General features: G+C 31.9%; 1 protein-coding gene across 1 annotated transcript in view; it reads left to right on the forward strand.

The window, feature by feature from the left end:
- Positions 1-20,886, forward strand: part of LOC143914290 (protein qui-1) — a 160,801-nt gene that overhangs the window by 36,873 nt on the left and 103,042 nt on the right. The window contains exon 3 of the mRNA XM_077434454.1: positions 9,459-9,538. Coding sequence (XP_077290580.1) covers positions 9,459-9,538 — 80 coding nt within the window. The remainder of the gene's footprint in view (positions 1-9,458; positions 9,539-20,886) is intronic.

Here is a 20,886-nt window from a genome sequence, read left to right on the forward strand (position 1 = left end):
CATCGAATAGGTCCAAGTATTGTGCCAGTAAGTTAAGGAGTCGAACAGCTCTCGAGAGGGGGGAGTTCATGAGCACGTTTGATTTAGCCCTAATTGGTAAAAATATATCATGTTTTCTTAAAACTCTACGATTTTCCGGGGCCCAGAATTTTAGTTTCTCCAGGATAGTGGGATTGTGAATCTCTCCTCTAAGTAATTTTACAAAATGTTTCCCAAGAAATAAATCTCTTCTCTTTGCCAGGGAGTTGAAACCATTTGATTAAAAATCATTTGATTAAAATACAACCAGACTTATGAACATATATTTGATTAAATTTATTTAAGCATAAATTAAAACGTTCATTTTCACTTATGAAACCGCCATCGAAAAATTTTTTCGTTTACATCGAAATTTTTGTTCAAAAATTTAAAATTGAATGTCATCATTAGGTACAAATTTAGTTTGAATGTAGTTGGGTAATATCATACATACATATGTACGTCCAATATATTATTAGCATAAATCCCACGTCAAATTAATCATTACGAGTTGAGTTTTGCTAAACACAGCAAAATATGGACACGTTCGTAAAATTTGCATTCACAAAACTTTTGAAATGTTGTCTGGAGTGCTTAAATCATTTAAATATTATTCATTCTTTTTTAGTACTACGAGTATATACTAGATAGAATTCGCAACTTCGTGAAAATGTGAATATTATGGAATTTTACTATTTTTAAATTGTTTTGATTCTAGAAATCTAGCCACATATTAATTATATTTAAAATTTATACTTAACCATGATGCCATTACGAGTTTTATCCCTGAGCGATACCTATGGTATCAAACTTGTACATATATAAATTTATAGATCATAAATTTGAAATAATATTCAAATAGTGGTGATAAATAGTAGGTAGGATGGTGTTGCCAATTCGATGAGGAACCGTTTCAACAATGAAATCAGATAAATTGGTAAACTCTAAAATATCAATTTTGAGTTGAAAGTATCCAAGTTTAACCAGCAGCACTGCAGAAATACTCTTCAATTGCATTGAATAAATTCTCTTTAATCGAATTAAAACTAGCTTAAACCCGTGAACCTCTCGGTGGTTGGCATTAACGCAACCACCGAGCCATTCTATTGGCTCGTATTAACTATATATGAGAAACTTTGAACGCAATCGATACATGTACATTAATTAATATGTACATACGTACATATGTAAATAGACCGTACACATACCGGCATGATAAAAATCACATGTGCCACGTTTTCCAATTAACCGGATCGTTCGCAACGAACGAGAGGGGGGGCACAAGCTAAACGGCCAGCGTTTGATTATTTAAATTGCATTAATTAATTAATTAATATATATGATCCGAAGGGGCGAGCGAACGGCGGGGAGGGTTGGGGGGGAGGCTGTGATACAACAGCGCTTGTTCGCTTTACGACCACTTTACATCGCTCAAGTTACCAAGGCCAGGGGCGCCAAACATTTCACCGTGGAGTTTAATTAGATTGTCGACCGCAGAGGGCGTGGTTTTCACGTTCGTTCTCCCAAAACCAACTTTTCTTTGTGTGAAGGCCCTCTCTCCTCACCTCTAATTATAACAAACAGACACACACACACGCCGGCGATTAATCATATTAAGTCTAATTTATTATTATCGTATACAACAAAGTGGAATTTATTCGCGGATAGGTACTAGGTAATAACATCGCAGACTACGTTAAATCCGAGTGTCGCGTCGTAGTAAACTCTATACATACATAAATATATACATACATATGTATATACATACACAAGTATATACATATATTTAGTGATGTGCGTCTGTGCTTGAAGAGCTGTGCACGTCTCCGGAGCAAAATTGGAGGTATTCATTTTGTATACATATGTACATATGTATGTTGCGGTGCAAGCAGTGTTTAGTATTTTATCAACATAGGGGGAGGGGGGGGGGGATCTCGAAGGTAGTTTTACACACGTACTGCAAGGCTTGCCAAGCAAGTGTGATCAATTATTTTATGCAAGCATGCACTAAGTACATATGTAGGTCCCTAGTACCAGACGCAATGGTACGCTCAAGCATGCTTGTACAAGAAGATTGATCATGCGTGTTTGACAAGCATGCAATTACGTGTGTAAAACTATTCGGTTTTATAGTATGGGTATTATTGAGCTGGAACGAATTTTAGATTTCCCTTAATGTACCTAATGGAAAACTCGAGTCGTATTAGGGGTTGACAATAAATTAAAAAACATTTATTTTAAATCGTGTCCTGACCAATCTAAGCTAAATATTATCTTGACAATTTTTTTTTTAATATTTAATAAAAATAAACGCTCAATTATTACCAATTTCATTGGGTCGGTTAAGGTTATTTTTGACTGATAAACAAAAATTCGAAGTCGCCGTTTTGTCAGAAACCCCATATAAAATTCGCTAATGTTGTCATCATTATTCGAAGCTGTCGAGAATTTCTTTGTGTATTTATTTTTAATTAAATACAAAAAATGCCGAAAATATACATATAATAGATATGCTAAACACTAGCGTGGAATAGTGGTTAGCATATCTTGTTATGAACAGTGTGGTAACGGGTTCGAGTCCCACTGTTTGCTGCTGTTTGTTACAAGTCATTCGTTTCCCATCAGAGTTTTTCAATTTTTCTGATTTTCATTGAAACAGTTCCTGTAAATTGGGGTCCCATTTCGAATCTCTCCTGGAAATTTCAAGTTATACAGCGTCTTACACTCTGTATAACTTGAGTTCACTGGTCACTTTGGAGCGATCTTTAAAGGCGAGTGTACATGTTCGATTGAAGTAAAAATAAAATATACGTATTTCATAAAAATAAAAGCAAGCTAAAACGACAAATTTTGACAACATTCCATCGTGCGAAATTCAAAATTCACATTTTTCGGTTCGGCCTAATGCGAATGTGAGTATATAAACATATACTTTTTAAGTAAAGTTTAAAAGGATTGCTCTTTCACCGCTGTCCTGACCTTTTCTGAAAGCTTCGAAAGTGGAACATTCTAATTGTGAGGATTGTGACAAGAGTAGAGCGTGTGAAATATTCATTAATGTGTGGATTTTTTTTTAATTTTAAAAGAAAATTAATTTTTTTGAAGTTTACAAAAATACAAAAAAAAAAGTTTCAGAAGGACGGCTATTGTCGACGATTTTCTAGCTAGTCTGAAAATACAGAGAAGCATTCTTTCTAGAAATTATTAAAACGTGATCAGATTATAATTCTTTTTCTTGTTAATGCCTTGTCCGCATCCGGACGTTGGCGAATAAGGTTATATATAATACATGGTTATATATAAAATTTTAAGGTCGAACTTTCTCACAATCAAAAATATCCAGATGTACATACATAGATATATATATATATATATATATATATATATATATATATATATATATAAATATATATATTTTAGAACTTCCTTTAACGGTACGGAATCTATATACTTATGTACATATATATAAAAATCTGTCACGTATGCGTTCCTATGCCATTCAAAAAGATTGCGATGAATCTTATATGAGCTATTGTGTGTACGCCTGCGATGGTTTCTGTAAAAAAAATCGCCTCTCAACGGGAACGGGAAAACAGGAATGATTGGCATTGCAACGCAATAATTTCAAATGTTTTCGCGTCGTCACCCTCGTTGTAAGGGTAAATAAACAAACAATTGAATAATTTCAAATGTGTAATTTAATTTGATTATTAATAATATTTATTTGAAACTGAAACATTTACTTATCGAAACAAATTGGAGAAGCACGAGCCAAAATGCTGGATAAGTTAGATTAACACGACGTTAACTCGGGATCGGGAAACACGGGAACGGGAACGGGAATTGCATGCGTTATTGCGGCATTGCAGCGCATGCCGGGTTCAACTCGTACAATATATATATTTATATTATTGACTTAATTCACTTATTTTAATTCTGTATGACCAGAATCTCTGAAAGGTAGAATAAACTTATTACAGGCCACCAGTATTTTTAAATATTATTAAACGCAAAACACTATATTCAATGTTTTGCGAGATTTCTTGAAATTAATGAAAGTGACCTAATAAGCTTATATATGTAGATAATGAAATAACATATAATATATGCTTAGTTACTAACGTACATCGAGTAGTTTGTAGTTTTCTTTGGGAATAATGCAAATATTAAAATATTTATTGATGTACGTACGGGCCCATTTGAAAATAAAATGCTGTAAGGTTGTTGTCACTTTACATAGTTTAAATTGGCGGATAGTAGAAGTGAAAATGTGCACAGACAACGCCAGCGTGCCATCCTCATTTTCGAAACTAATGCGGGCAGCTGTTGAAATTAATTTTCCTAACTTTTCCCGAAGGCACTCAGTTCGCTTGCAGACTACGTCTACGTATACGTATGCATATATGATATTATGACTATACATACATGCATATATAAAAGCGGAAATTTAAAAGCATTATGTCGGGGGTTTGTTCACCGTCTCGCGGAAAATTACAAGGTACACCTGCTGTTTTTACGACTGTCGGGGGCGCATTCTTTCCGTGCACATCTATAAATTCGCACGTGGAAAAATACCACCACGCCGACTCGTAGCTTTTTGCTTAAAACCGCCGCTTCCCAAACAGCCAGAGCCGTAAAACGGCAAAAGCTTCGCTTCAAAGTGCTTTTCCAAATAGCGAAGTGAACTCTTGGCCCGGTTCATTGATATTTTAATATCGCACTCTAGATATTCTTAACGTTCAAATACATACATATACATATATATATATATATATATATATATATATATATATATATATATATATATATATATATATATATATATATATATATATATATACATATATATATATATATATATATATATATATATATATATATATATATATATAAATATATATATATTATAATCTTGTTGGTCTTTTTATTTCTTATTTACAGGATCGACGTCAATTCGTTAAGTTTGGGAGTTGCTTTTCTTATGAGTATGTTGCCACTACTGGGATTCCCCAAGGATCAAATCTTGGCCCTTTATTATTCCTAATATTTATCAACGATATTCAATCTTGAATTCTATTTATGAATGGGCTAATGTTAATAAACTTCCCTTCAATATCCTAAAGTGTCGGGTCATTTCTTACTCTCGTTCTCGTTCTCCTATTAAATATCCGTATAAATTTCATGATTCTCTTCTTCAGAGAGAATTATTTATATCTGATCTGGGAATAGTCTTCGAAAATAGTTGGAGTTTCAACATTCACATTGAGAATATCTGTGATAGGGCAACAAAAATCCTTGGATTCGTAATCCGTAATTCGTCCGAACTAGGGCTCACTGCCATTCGTCTCTTATATTGTACATTAGTTCGCAGTGTGCTCGAGTTTGGCTCCATTATATGGTCTCCCTATCAACTTCGTTACTCTCTAATGTTGGAACGAGTCCAAAGGAAATTCCTTAGATTTTTATATCTGAAGACATTTGGATTTTATCCATATCTGTTCCCTAGTGCCTTTGTCTTGGGATCTTTGGGTTTCAACTCCCTGGCAAAGAGGAGAGATTTATTTCTTGGGAAACATTTCGTAAAATTACTTAGAGGAGAGATTCACAATCCCACTATCCTGGAGAAACTAAAATTCTGGGCCCCGGAAAATCGGAGTTTTAAGAAAACATGATATATTTTTGCCAATTAGGGCTAAATCAAACGTGCTCATGAACTCCCCCCTCTCGAGAGCTGTTCGACTCCTTAACTTACTGGCACATTACTTGGACCTATTCGATGCCAGTTATGTTGAGTTGGTGGAACACATCCTAAATAGCACGATATAAATTTTTCAATCTTATTTCTTTGTTTTTATTTTGTGTACATATTTTTTACTTGATTTTTATTATTTTTTTATGATGTTTTTTTTTATTTATGATTTTTATTATTTTCTTATGTTTTTTTTTATTTATGATTTTTATTATTTTTTTTATGATGTTTTTTTTTGTAATTTTTATGATTTTTATTATTTGTATTAAAATCACATTGACGCTTTGGGGCAACCTGTCAAGTCTCTGTGGTATTAATTTTTTAAAATAAAATAAATATATATATATATATATATATATATATATATATATATATATATATATATATATATATGTACGTATATGTATATATGTACGTATATGTAATATGTATGTCAAATTATCGATGTGCATAATTTGATGTTGTCGTATAATAATTTTCTGAGGTATCTTTTGCACTCAAGAAGTATGGAACGCTGTATGCTCGTCATAATGAAGAAAGACAGGAAGCGGAACACGTGGGTGAGAAGGATGACAAGGGTATTGGACATAGTGAATAGAGTAAAGAGATTGAAATGGCATTGGGCAGGCCATGTGACTAGTAGAATGGACGAAAGGTGGACAAAAGAAGTTCTGAAATGGTACCCGAGAGAATGCAAAAGGGCAATAGGAAGACCGCAGGGAAGATGGGTAGACGAAATTAGGAAAATGTGTGAGTTGATATGGATGAATGTAAACGAACAACGTTTGTTCGTTGTTTTATTTATGTATAAGATATTAAATCGAGACTTTGTTATTTCGAGATCAAATTCTTTTAGAGATAATTTCGTTTTAAAATTCCAATTGCGTCTTAGTGAAGATGTTTGACTTTGGAATGCTGTGTGTTTATCAAATAAACGAGTAAAGTCGTAAAGTGAAAACAACAAAGCGAAGAGAAGGGAGCGAACGCGAAAGAAAAATGTCTGTTTGATCAATTGTGCGGAAAAATCATACAGGAAAGTTGTGCAAATTGAATGTTTGCGTATTTTTAAAATTTATCGTAAAACGTAAATTATAATAGTATTAGTATTTGAATATTTAAAAATTTCAAAATTGCATATTATTGTGTAGGTTTTGAAAATATAAATAAATTTTAGTGTTTTATCATATCAATATTTGTTTTTTGTTGATGTGGATTTATGTATTTGTTTTTAATTTCGGGTTTCTTGATATTTATACAAGATTAGGAAGGGGGCACGCTGAAAAGATCTCCTCGAACGCATTTTGTCGTAACGGTTGCGGCTGTTTATTTTGTACGAGGAAATGTTTACTCGGGCGCGGTGAAACCCCTAACTTCACGTTCTGAAATTGTGATGTTTCTTCGGCTTAAGACTCGAGGAGCTGTCGGCATAGCATACATATAAGAGAACACGTGAAAAGACTCCCCAAAATGAAGAAGATTTCATCTCATTTTGAAGGCACATTTCAAAAGTTTCAAAAACTATATTGATAGTACATACTTATTTCATGTGGCAGCTGATATTTGAAAGAAATCGGAAAATATATGATAAAAGTTTTGGAAAATGTGTATGTATTGTGTATTTTATATTTATTAAAATATATTATATATGATCCTGGAAAAGTTTTTGACATGTCTACTTTTTGATTTGACATCGCTGGAAAACTTTCTCTACGCACAGGTGCGTGTTGATATATTTATGTAAAAACTTGACAACTCTATTATTTTAGAAAAATCGTAAATTTTTTTTTCGATTCCGTATTAGAACGTAAAAAGTTAAAAAAAATCTGGAATATATTTTTACTTAATTAAATTATTTTTGAATTAATTCTTACATATATTAATTATATGTATATGTATTTAAATGTGTATGTAAAGTGTTGGTAGAATAATTTGTTTGAATTATTCATTTTTAATTTAAATATCGGACATTGAAACCGCAATAAAATTAAAACGCTTCAAAGTTTTCCACTCGGAAAAAGTAAACAGAAAAATTCAAATAAATGTATGTATATACATACAATTCAAGCATCCCGATTTCAATCTTAGCTGCTCGAGTTTAAATACAAAGAAAAGTTGTGGTATTTTCTTTGAAGTGTCTTTGTCATTCAAATCAATGCTTCGAGTTTCAATATCTAATTATAATATTTAATCAATATTTCTGATAAGAAACAAACTTTTCTTCATTTAATTTAAAATAACGTCCGAGGTTTACATACGTACCGACGTGTATCTGTATATATTATGTTTGTAGCTCTGCATATATGTATGCCCGTAGTGTGTGATTAAACTCAACACTGTGCACGAGTTAGGTGCTCTAATAATGTTCAATTACTGGAAAACATCCCTTTGCACGAAGTATGTACGTAACCGGGGATTAACAATGATTTATGTCCTGCCCTTTTTCAGCTGCGATAATTGCTGAAAAGTTTTATGTAGTGGTTGTTCAATATCAAAACATCAAATTTATTTATCAAAATTCTTTTACATGCAAACCCAATAATCTCAATCGGATGTCTACATTACATAACTTGTAATAAGTTCACATTATGAAAATGATTTATTGATTTAAATACTAATTATATTAACTGAAGCATAATATTAAGAACTTATTCCGCCGGAAATTTAAATTAAATCTTCAATGAAGTGAAATACATAATTAGTCTTAATTCAAATACATAATTGTCTTAAAAAGAGTACATTACTCTATACTTAATTTTGTCATTTTCTTACCATTTGCTGTATATGTTTACTATTTATTACTATGAAAAATAATTATTATAATACAAGTTAGTAAATAATTTGAAAAAATAAAGTTTTAGATCAGTTTTGTTTTACAAATGAAATTTTTAAACTAAACCTTTTCTAAATTTTTAACGTTTTTTTTTATATAAAGATTAGTTTGTAATTCAACTTCAGTTTAAGTCACTTTTAATCAGGAAAACTTATTATTTTATTATAAATCGGATTAATGAAATGTACATATATACTTACATATGTATGTATGTACATGGCTAGCTGTCTTCATCTTATTCACATTAGTAAAATTTTGTCTGCACAGATTGTCAAAGGTTCAATGTATTGTATAATTTCTAATACAAAGTATCTCACTATCGACGTGTTGTTTTCGCGCTCGTGAAAATTAACGATATCGTCAATTGATATCGATATTTTCTTTTAAATAAATTTTTGGAGTCCGCGTAGACGTCTATGATTCTATAGATTCCTACTTATGTATGTTCTAATTTACGATGGAAATCTCTGTTCTTGTAAGTTTTTCGTTAAGTTCTCTAGCGAAAATATTAAACTCACTGCAGAATTTAAGTCGGTTATTAAGTTGGACGAAGATTAAACGGGGAAGAATGCGATAGAAACTGAAAGCGAATGGGGGTGGCAAGCGGGTGGGTAAAAAAGGAACATCCAACGCAACTTCTGTTCGCAAGATGAGTAAAGTGATTTTCTTCTGGAACACGTGTATTCTGCTATATTAAAATGTTATTTCAACTATTAAAAATGATATATGCGTCTTTCTTTATTTCAATCTCACATTAATTAATGTATGTATATATATATATATATATATATATATATATATATATATATATATATATATATATATATATATATATATATATATGATGCTTTGTTATTACAGATTATCGCGAAGAACGCAAACAACTTCTCGAAATGGTCGGACCTGAATTACAAGCAACGTACGACGATAGGCAAATTGAGGTAAAATTTGAATTTATTCTTAGATATCTACTATTAATATAATGAAATTTGAGCAATCCGTTGAAATTTATTTATCCTATAAACGAGCGTTATGTACTCATCGCCTCAATTTTAATAATTTATTTTGTTAAAGATGATTACTTTTTTAAGTACCGAGTTCATACAATATTATATACGAATTACGGTAAATGTGCGTGTGAGTTTCGCTTTAATATTCTACATAGTTTTAAGTGAACCGTCCGCCTATCTATACATGATTAATTAAGCAAAACTCGTGTACATTCACGGCATGCATATAGCCAGCAGCATAGCTCGGACGTTAAGCTTCTGCTTACCGTCAAGAAGGTGCCGGGTTCTATCCCTGAATGAAAATGAATTTTTCAGAGTATGCTGTTGGTCAGACCTGGATTTGTGACTCCAGGTTGATCGTTTCCTATCAGAGTTTGCCAATTTTCTCTGATTTCATTGTTGAAACGGTTCCCGGAAAAAAAAATTGGCTAAAAATCCTTCCTACCTACTATGTCACCACTATTTGAAATTTGATGGATGTACAATAAAAATTTATGTACAATTCATAGATGTCTCGTTAATTTGCGAGTTTTTTCAGTGTCTCGCAATTCAACGACTTATAATAAAAAATGCTGCATTTGTATTTGTAATTGGCCAGGAAGGCGCATTGGGATTTACCTGTAAGGCCTTCCTGGTATATATGTAAAATAAAAATAAAATAAATAAAATAAAAATAAATGTCCATACATATAATGATAAAGCTGGGACGTACATACGTAGGATTTAGTTTTATGTATTTAATCTATATTAACTATTTCTTGATATCGTATGATACATATGTATATTAAAATTTTGCTATTTATTTATTTTTACATACATACATATACATATATATACCAGGAAAGCCTAACAGATAAACCCCAATGCACCTTCCTGGACAATTACAAACAATGCAGAATTTTTATTTTATAAGTCGCTGAAATACGAGACACTGAAGAACTCGAAATTAACGAGACATCTATGAATTTAAACTTGTATATCATTTTTAATGTAGATACGTAATACTCAAATAGTGGTGACAATTTGATGGAGGAACCGTTTAAACAATGAAATCAGATAAATTAACTGACTCTGATAGAAACGATCGACCTGGAGTCAAAAATATCCAAGTCTGACCAGCAGCATTACAGATAATATACCCAGAATGAATTCCTTTCAATCGAAGTCAACTCACGATATCAACCCCGGTGAACTCTTGATGCTAGGCAAAAGCTCAATCATCGAGCCATGCTGCTGGCTATTATGATACCTACGAGTATTTTTTTATTTTTTTTAATAGATACTTCTTTGAAAAACTATAAATTATTCTTTGATAAAAAAAATGTCCATCTGTATTACGAACTCGACTGAAAAGACTAAAATAATTAAACTTGGGCATTGCAAATAGTGTCTAGACATTCTGTTATATTATATTTTTTTGAAATCAAAATGAAATTCTCACGATTGCAATTTGCTCTAACGAGTTTGTTTCTATAATATGTTAGAAAACGTACACGATTTGATCGTTTGCCGAATTGTATTCGTACAAATGAGCGTTCGAACAACCGAATTCGTTAACCCTTCGTCCCTTTGTTTCGCGTTTTTCCCCCGCACAGTCTAATTGAATTTTCCTTCGCTTGAAAAGCGAATCACGGGCCTAATGAAAACGTTATTTTGGCGCGAAAATCTATTGTACATACAAACATACATACATACATATAATATTAAATACACGTGTAAATTCTTGTGTATGTATAGATAATATTTTAGTATAAAACTGGATATACGTCGCTCGTCGTCGCACGTCACAAGTGTGTGAATTTTCGTGTTAAATGGATTCGCAAATATCCCAAACCCATTTGTGTAGCTATACATACATATGTACATATACATAAATGTAGATATACATATTCAAAGGTAAATATTATAAGACTAACGTGAATGACACGCAGTCACGTCATAGAATATCTGCTAATTAAAATGGACAGGTAGCATGAAAATACTCTCTCATATTCTATAAATATACGCACGTTTCTGCGATACATTTTTTTGTTTTCAATGCGAAAAAAATGATCGAATTTCAACAGGACCCGAGTTGGTAAAATTAGATTTTGCAATTTCATTTAATTTTTTTGCGAGTTGCTTTGTTAAGTGCAGTCAATGCATATTGCTTGTATGTATGTATGTACAACACAATGTACATACATGCAATATGCAGGTCCATAATGGATCCGTCTAGTGTACTTTAATAACCGTTGCATATTCATCAGGAGCGTTCGCTGCATTTAATTGCGTTACCTGGTAGCTCTTTATTAGACTGTTGTTACTTAGTGGATTTCACTGCTTCGTGTTCTCACATTTTTAAAATGTGTACTTTGTTGGTCTGGCGAATTTTCTCTTTGGCAACTCCGGTGTAAGTAAGTATCACTGTTTACGGAACTGTAGAATCAACTATGTATCATATAATAAATTCAGACTCTACATTTACATTTTGCTCAATATCAGCCTTTCTTGATTAGATTGTATCTTTTATGGATCTTTGTTAGAAAATATTTTACTATCTACTTCATATACTAAATGGAATTTTGAAGAAAACATGGACGGGTTTATATGAAGTTTACCTATATAATTTAAAACTTTAATAATATCTGTATTTTGATTTTTATTTTACATACGTAGCTACATACATATAAATAAATAAATATGTATATCATGTGTGCCATAATAGGGCAAAGCGATTCACATGGTTAGATTAATTTAAGTACAGAAGTGCTAAAAATTTTTCAAACATAACAAATAGTAATAGTACATATACAAATAGAGACATATATATGGATAATCAAAAAGTTTTTGATACACATCAAATTTGTGAGAAAATACATAATGTATATATGTATGTACATAGGTGGCTTTTATACGATTCAACAAATTAGGGATGGTAATCGCTCGAATTTGTGAGAAACTGAGAGGAGGATACTGATTTATTGGATCCATCTCAACAATTAAGCTAGAAAAATTGGAAAGCAGCGTATTTGGCCGGGACCCACGACCTATGTATTTTATGATATAAATTCTACCAGTGCACTACGCTGTGGCTTAATTTTGACAATTATCCCTCTAGTATTAGGGTTTTTTTTATTTGAACTGAATATTAACATGATATAATTAATTATCATGTATATACGTAATAACATACATAGATGAAGTTTTGTGATCTTGTAAAGATTCAACCTCGAGATTTTTCATCAGATGCTTTTTGAGAAGTGACATTTAATAGGATAGTTGTACAACAATATTAGTTATAATCGATTTTTTGTGGAACTATGTACTATACTAATTGACTCGAATTGTAAAACAATACTTTCCTACATTTAAGATATTCAAATGAATGAAAAATACATTTTATGTCCGATCATCGAACTTTGGACACCTGAGGGACGCAAGCTTGCTCCGTCTAGAGCGCAATCAATTTCACTTATCCCTTTTAACCGCGTCGCGTAATATATTGTATCCATATTTCTGTCGTCCCCGAGGATCACGTTGGAGAGAGGAGATTGGTGGTATAGGGGAATGGATAGCTTTACCGTTTACTGTCCGCAAAATGACGGATCAAACGCTCCCCCAGGACAAGTGGCATTCGGTTCGTATCGTCAAATATTCGTATTTCTACGTTATGTATATATATATATATATATATATATATATATTTATTTAGTATATATATATATATATATATATATATATATATATATATATATATATATATATATATATATATATATATATATACACATGTTCGTCGATACATATGTACATACATAGACCGAGAGTATTTTCGCATCGGTTGACTCGTAAACCTTCAGATGCCGTAAAGTAGTGTGATAAATTTCGTCGGTCTTTCTTGTCATTTTCCAATCGATAAAATATTTTTGATGCAGGTATTTTGTATTGAGTTCGGATCTTGGTGGTTTGAGTATTTATCTTTTTTTATTTTTACGTTGGAAAAGATGAATAAAGATCTATGTTGAATTTTTTAATAAAACTGAGTTTTTTACGTGGCGCCGGACAGCTATCGCGGTTTCGCCGTCAGGGATGGCATTAACGTGATTAGGCCGTTATGTTCAAACGATTCTGTAGATTTTTGCGGTAGACGGTAGCTATTGCGGTTTTGTGATATGTACAGATATGTTCTTTTATATTTCCCATTGCTTGGACGGTAAAAGGAAATTAGATTTGGAAAAGAAAATTGTAAACGAAATGCGCATCGTATTTACATGTTATTAAATTTCGCTATTATATATTGTTATGTATGTACATATATTGTTTTTGAGTTCGTATATATGTAGTATATATAATATATTGTATGTCTGTTGAGAGCCCCTAAAGGTGAAATTCTGGGAAAAGGGTTTAATGGAATTTCCTTTCGTGGCTGAATAAATTCTATAAAATTTTAAATTGTAATCAGCGTGATTAAATTTACATATAAAAGAAATATAATATTTTTAGTAAATATAATATATTAAAGGAAGTATGTATAGATTTTAATTAGTTTTTTTTCATTATACATAATTTAGTAAATTTTGGGTACCAAAATCGACAAAATTTTCACAAATTTAGTATGTTATTGGGTTATATGTATTATAATATATGTATATATCTGTTTAGTTAATATTAGAATTTTTTAAATTACTTAAGTTAACAATTACGGGAGGTTCAATAAATACATTTTATTTTAAATCAAAATAACATGTAGGTTGTACTTTTTTGAATATATTATACGAATGAACGTTTTCTCAAAGCATGAAAGATGAAAGCAACATTTTACATAGATAAATGCGTATATAGTTTTACCTTTGCTTTTTGCTTTTAGTTTTACATTTAGATAAATGCGTACCTAGTTTTACCTTAGATTGCTTTTTTCTATTTTTTATGATGCAAAGGATATAAACTAGATCGATTATTTATTTCGTGAAAGGTCAAACGATGAATAATTTCAGAAGTTGAAGAAATCACAGCGAGGAAAGCTCTTTCGGCTGTAGCTTGAGCTGAAAACAAGGGTAAAAATAGCCTCTAGAATCTTTTCAGTTATTTGGGGTTTATAAAAAAGAGATAAAATAGTTTATATATGTACATATGTATATAGTACGAGGAAAAAGTTTATGGGTGTAACATGACGAATAACGATTTTATTTAGAATTTATTATTGAGCACCCCTTGTATAAAGCTATCATCTCAAGGCACAAAGCTCAAAGTAATAAAAGTGATTTCCCATCCTTTTACGTATTACACATACCTGAATGGTTTTAGATAAATTGGATCCCAAAAAAACAAAAGTCTTCAAAGTAAAAATGTACACTTTTTTGCTATCATACATATGTATGTACATATGTAGCATATTTATGACCCATATTACAGCGCGTATTATCTGAGACACTTTTTTGGAGGGGTCTCATATCGTTTTCTATTCAAGTGTCAATAGTGTAGTAATAAAAACGTATGTGCGCGAATAAAGTTATCACATAATTTACCGATGTTATCGAATGGCCGATGCCCAACCAGCCATCTTTACGACATCACCTTTCACCGTGTTTCGTGGACCCCCTACCACGCGAGCACACACCCACACTCTACGGCTTTATGATTCTGCGAGAAAAACCCCAGGGAGAATATATTGTTTCCAACCTCTCCTCCTGCGTTTCGGCTCCTGTGACTTTGTGTCATAAAAATAAAATAAAGTGGCGCACTTTTGCCACATTAATAATGCGGAGGTCGTAAATTTTGTATGGAGGTAGATGTACGAGTGTTGAAAGACGCGAACATACTCTAGTATCCGTTTAGCCGCAACAATAAGACGTTACGACGTTGTTATGGCATGGTATGCCCTGCGATTTTGGGGTTGGTATTTCGTGAAACTATTGCTTGTTGAGTCTGGAATTATCCGGGAAAAGTCATATCTATTTGGAGCGCAATTTTGTGTACGTTGTATATATGTATATATATGTATGTATGCATAAAGTATGTATATGTAATATGTATGCATGTTGTCTTGTGATTAATGTTATGTGATAGGGATTTATTTGGAGCTGTTTGATTGTCGTAAATATTTTTGCGAGAAGAATTATTTTATTTTTATTTGAAATACTTTTTAAGTTATAATTTAACTTTTCGATCTTTTTCTTGAAACCATAATTAATATTAATAATTATTATGGTATTCAATAATTAATATTAATATTACGTATTACAATAATTTTTGATTGATTATTATGGTATTCAAGTATGCCATTTTCCAACATTATTTGAATCGTTAAATATCGAGGCTTTGTTTATAATTTTGTTATGAAGAAGTCTACTAAAATTTTGATAGAATATTGTATTGTCCTTGTTCGATATACATAATTGACTTGGTCAAAAATACTTTTCTTCCTGTAACGTTGTCGAGTTAAATATAATAAAATCATATCAAATTTTATGTCAAATGTATCAAAGTCTGTACAACTAGTCATGAGGTTTAAACATTGACACCTAAAAATTGATTTCGGTGAGAATTTTAGAATTCTCTCTTAATACTTCTTGGAATAAAAAACAAACAAGAGCCTGCAGCATACATTGGTCGTTAAGTTAATGCTAAACACCGAGAAGCTACCGGGTTCGATCTCTTGGGCTGATTTCGATTAAAAACAATTTATTCTGAGTGTAACTGTAGTGTTGCTGGTCAGACTTGGATATTTGTGACTCCAGGTCGATCGTTTCCTATCAGAGTTTACCAATTTATCTGATTTCGATTGTTGAAACGGTTCCTCATCAAATTGACAAAAACCATCCTACTCACTATTTGAATATGATTTCAAAATTAATAATGTACAAGTTTTATACAATAGATATCGCTCAGGGGCTATCGGATAACGGCATCATGGGATAATATAAAAATTGGGTTCATCGGCTATGCCGCTATTCACAGAGTACAAATAAATAAATAAAAAACTCAAGTTTTAATCTTTATCAGATTGCATATTAGATATTGAAAAATACTAATAAAATCGACTGATTTTTGATATTCTGCCAGGGTTTGAATCTTTATTATCGACAGATATTATTCGTATGCTTATATTGTCCGTACAAAAAGATTCGCTTTGTTCCATCTAACTATGTCGGTGCATTTTATTTTAATGAACATATGTATACCAGTGTATTCACGGGTATATGTTACCCCAATATGACCCTGTGGCCGGATAATATACATATACATAGACGAGAATATACACAGAATAATACACACATTATACAAATATAATCATACGTACATACATATAAAATATATAAAAAAATATTTACATATTTTTAACAGATTCAACCCATTGGAGTCTATGTTGCAAAACGGGCTAAGTACATATATATGCATACACGTGTATATGTATATATATGTACATATATGCATAGTTTTATAAATCTAAGTGTAAGTAGGCAATTATACTGATTGTATCCTAACGAATCTGTAAAAATAGAGGATGGATTGCTGCAAACTTGCAGGTCGTGTAATGAATGTGAATAAGTAACGATTAGCTCGTCCCCGTTGAGTATGTACCGCAGGAGACGGGTCGGGTCGGGTCGGGTCCGTTCACCTGTAAGGGTTATTCACTAGCTTGCGGTCTCCTGTATTAAAAAGGGATCTCGCGGAGGGTTTTGTGAAAGTCAGAATCGGGTTCAATTCGACCCTTCTCGCCTTAATGATCGGCGATCCTTTCCTCATTGTCGGTGTCTCCGCAAGACGACCTGTTGTATTGTATGTATGTATGTACATACATACATATGTACTCACGTACATATGTATATTATCCGTACTTAAGTAATACATATACATACATACATAAAGTAGGTAAAATGTCGTACCAAGTTCCGAACGGAATTTTAAATTAAGATATCCCACTCTCCGAAAGCTTCAGTGCGGGTTTTTACACGGAATTCACTGCGACGAATTCCCCAAAGCAATACATATCTCGACGAGCGACTCCTCTATTTGAGTGAGTTTCGTCTTCGATGTATTTATTACGAGTATGTCTCGGTTTTTCAAACTGTGTTTTTTTTTTATTTTTGAATAAAAATCGTATCCTTTTCAAAATGTATATGGTACGGTATAAAAATGTTTGTCGATATGATTCAATGGAAGCGTGGAAATAAAATCCTCGCGTGGAAATTTTCATTTAGATTAACTACCATACCGAACGTGCGTCGTAGTGTCTGTTGCGAAAATATGTATAATCCTATACATATGTATATTTTTCGTATAATTCAAAGTGAGGAATTCAAATATTATGAAATAATCAACCATGTATGTATGTACATATATAATTCTTCTTAACTATCAAATCTTTGTCAATTCAGTATTGTAAGGACTTTTTTTTAAATACTTTTTCTGCTGCATTTTAGATAACGACAAATAAACATTGAAATAAATAGAATAATATCTAGCATACTTATCGCATGTACTTTTTTAGGCTATTAAATGTGTTAATACACAATCCTCAGGTTCTTAATAAATTTATACACGTTGTAAGTTCAGGGACGTGAGGAATCATGATTTATTTTCTCATCCTGTGGCTCGCACAAATATATTCGCAATATCTAGAGCGATATATCTGCTCAACCGGGTTGCTGGTGAAATTGACTTGGTTGATTGTTGTGGAGCAACGCCCTTGGTTGATTTTATCTATTATACATATATGTCAATGACTTTTCCATCAAAATATAACAGGTAGTTTAAGATTATTATTATTGTGATGTTATGATTGTGTGACTGGACACAGTGACGCATTGAGTATTCTGTAATGACACTGCCTAATATGTTAAAAAATAAAATAAAATAAATAAGTATGTATGTATGCAACATGTACAGATGTATGTACATGCATGAGTTTGCATTTGTTATAGCTTGAAAGACTATTGGCAGCTCTCCCACTTATGTTGCTCAAAGCAAGTGAAAGAAGCATCGGTAAAATAATTTATTATACCAAAAATATTTAATAAACTTGGCTGTTGCTCTCTGAGTGGATAATCCGCGCCTCCCTCCTCTCCCAGTTTGAAAAACGTCGTATTATACCAGTCGTCTCTAAAATGGCACTAAATTTCTATATTAACAAACGACGGCAGCTGAAAATAAGGCAGTTGAAACCTGATGCAGCTTCTGTCACGATGCACTTTTCTTCGCGTACTTTCTTTCGTGTAATCTTTGTGGATATATGTATGTACATATGCATAGGTACATACATACAGCTCTCAACCCCCCAACAACAATAAAAGCTTTAATATCCGCACGAACTTTGTCCATTTCCGCCAAACGCTCGCTACCGACTTACGACCCAGCCTGTAGGTACACGTATGACGTTAAGGAAAAGTCGCAATATTTGGTCTGAGGAAGAAAAAGTATCATTTTAATATACATACATAAGTATGCGCTCGCGTGTGTGTATGAGTATTTTTTACGAGTTTTCCGCGTGTGGCCAATTCAGAGTTGAAGTTTTCGAATGAAATGCGACGTTGTAAATATTTTGTATGGGCTAACCACTGTGGGTTTTTATTAATAACTAGCTTATTCGCCAGTTGGAGTTTGATGTTAGTATTTATTGGGTATGTGCATACGTTAAATTAATTTTAATGAAGATTTATCATATTTTATCAAAAGAGGTGTTATAAATGCGTGAATATTTATTGGTACATTTTATATGGACATATTAATATCACGTATTACGTGTAAGTAACGGCAGTAGCAGAAAAATCTATTCATACTATACAGCAGTACATGTCACTGTAACGTATCAAGCAAACTGGCTACTGTGGAAATATTCATGCACGACGGGGAGTCAACATTGACTTGACGATACGACGCAACCAATATTGCGCCGTATTTATTTATACATATACGGCCGCAAGGACCATTAAACCATAATACAATAGAACAGTAATAAAAACAATATTAATATAGGAATAGAAAAATAGGATTTTAAACAATGAAGATACCCGAAGTGAATAAATAAGTGAAATGAAAATAATAAAATAAAACGCATTTAGCCTTTGTACATATTAGAAAAATGATAATGTAACAATTTTTTTTCGATAATGTATCGTGGCGTTCTGTAATGTATATGTGGGCCGATTTTGTTTTGCATTCGGCCAAAACTTGTCTGAACGAGCCGAAACGTGCTTTGCTGTATAGTATGAATAGAAACTGTCGTTTACGTGAGATACTGTGCTATGCCCTTGCCTTAAACTGCTGATAAGTATGAATAGACCATTAATCGTTTACATATATTTCATTTTATTTTTTGGATGGGAAAATAATGTGTGTACTTTCTTTTTATTTATTCTTAACTGACTAAAACTGAAAAGTTTTAACATGGAGATGGACAGCTAAGATAGAGTAAAAGTTAGATTATTATATTATACTAAATTTGGTGGTTCTAAATTAAAAACAGGATTTTCATAATGGACAAATAAACATTCATCTTTATATAGTAGATAGATATATGTATGTATGTATTTAGATGTATAGACACATACATATATAGTATGTATGTACATATACATACATTCGTGCGTTAAAACTACGCAATAAAAATAAATCAATATCAAACTTGAAGCTGCTTTATATATTTTATAGTTCTGTTTATTTTACACCGCTGAAAGGATCCGAATAAAAGAAAACGAATAAAGAGACCCAAGCATCAATTACCTTCATCGTTAACCGTGTTATGTACCATTAAACAACCGCAATATCCTTACCAGAGTTGTCCCTAAAGGGGAATGTATTGTAGACCAGTGCGAAAAAGTCTACCTATGGAGTTTCTCCCTCGATTAGTACAAATTGTTATAAAAGTCGGGGACTCTTTTGTAACGGTATTTATGTGATTCGATCGTTCTTTTTCATTCCGATTGTAACATTAAATGTTTCCTCGTTATTTTTTTATCTATATTTATTTAGTAGGTATTTTCAATTATCTGTTGCCTAAAGGGAACGGTAATCTGTGTACAAAACTAATAAACCACGTCAATTTCATTCCAAACTACATACTCACATAATATGCATATATGGTGTATAAAATTCAATTGTTCTATTTATTTACGAGTAGGTTTAATGGCTTATCAGTTTTAAATTATGTTGAAATATAATATGAATATGTAATTTTGAATAGTCAATAGATTTATTCTCTTGGAATTAATTTAAATTCTATATTATGATATGTATATTATATCTATGTATGTACTTTCAATTGTGATTATATTTAAAAAATTCAAAATTTTGTCATT

The sequence above is a fragment of the Arctopsyche grandis genome, chromosome 7 (assembly GCF_051622035.1).
Source record: "Arctopsyche grandis isolate Sample6627 chromosome 7, ASM5162203v2, whole genome shotgun sequence".
Classification (NCBI taxonomy): Eukaryota; Metazoa; Arthropoda; class Insecta; order Trichoptera; family Hydropsychidae; genus Arctopsyche; species Arctopsyche grandis.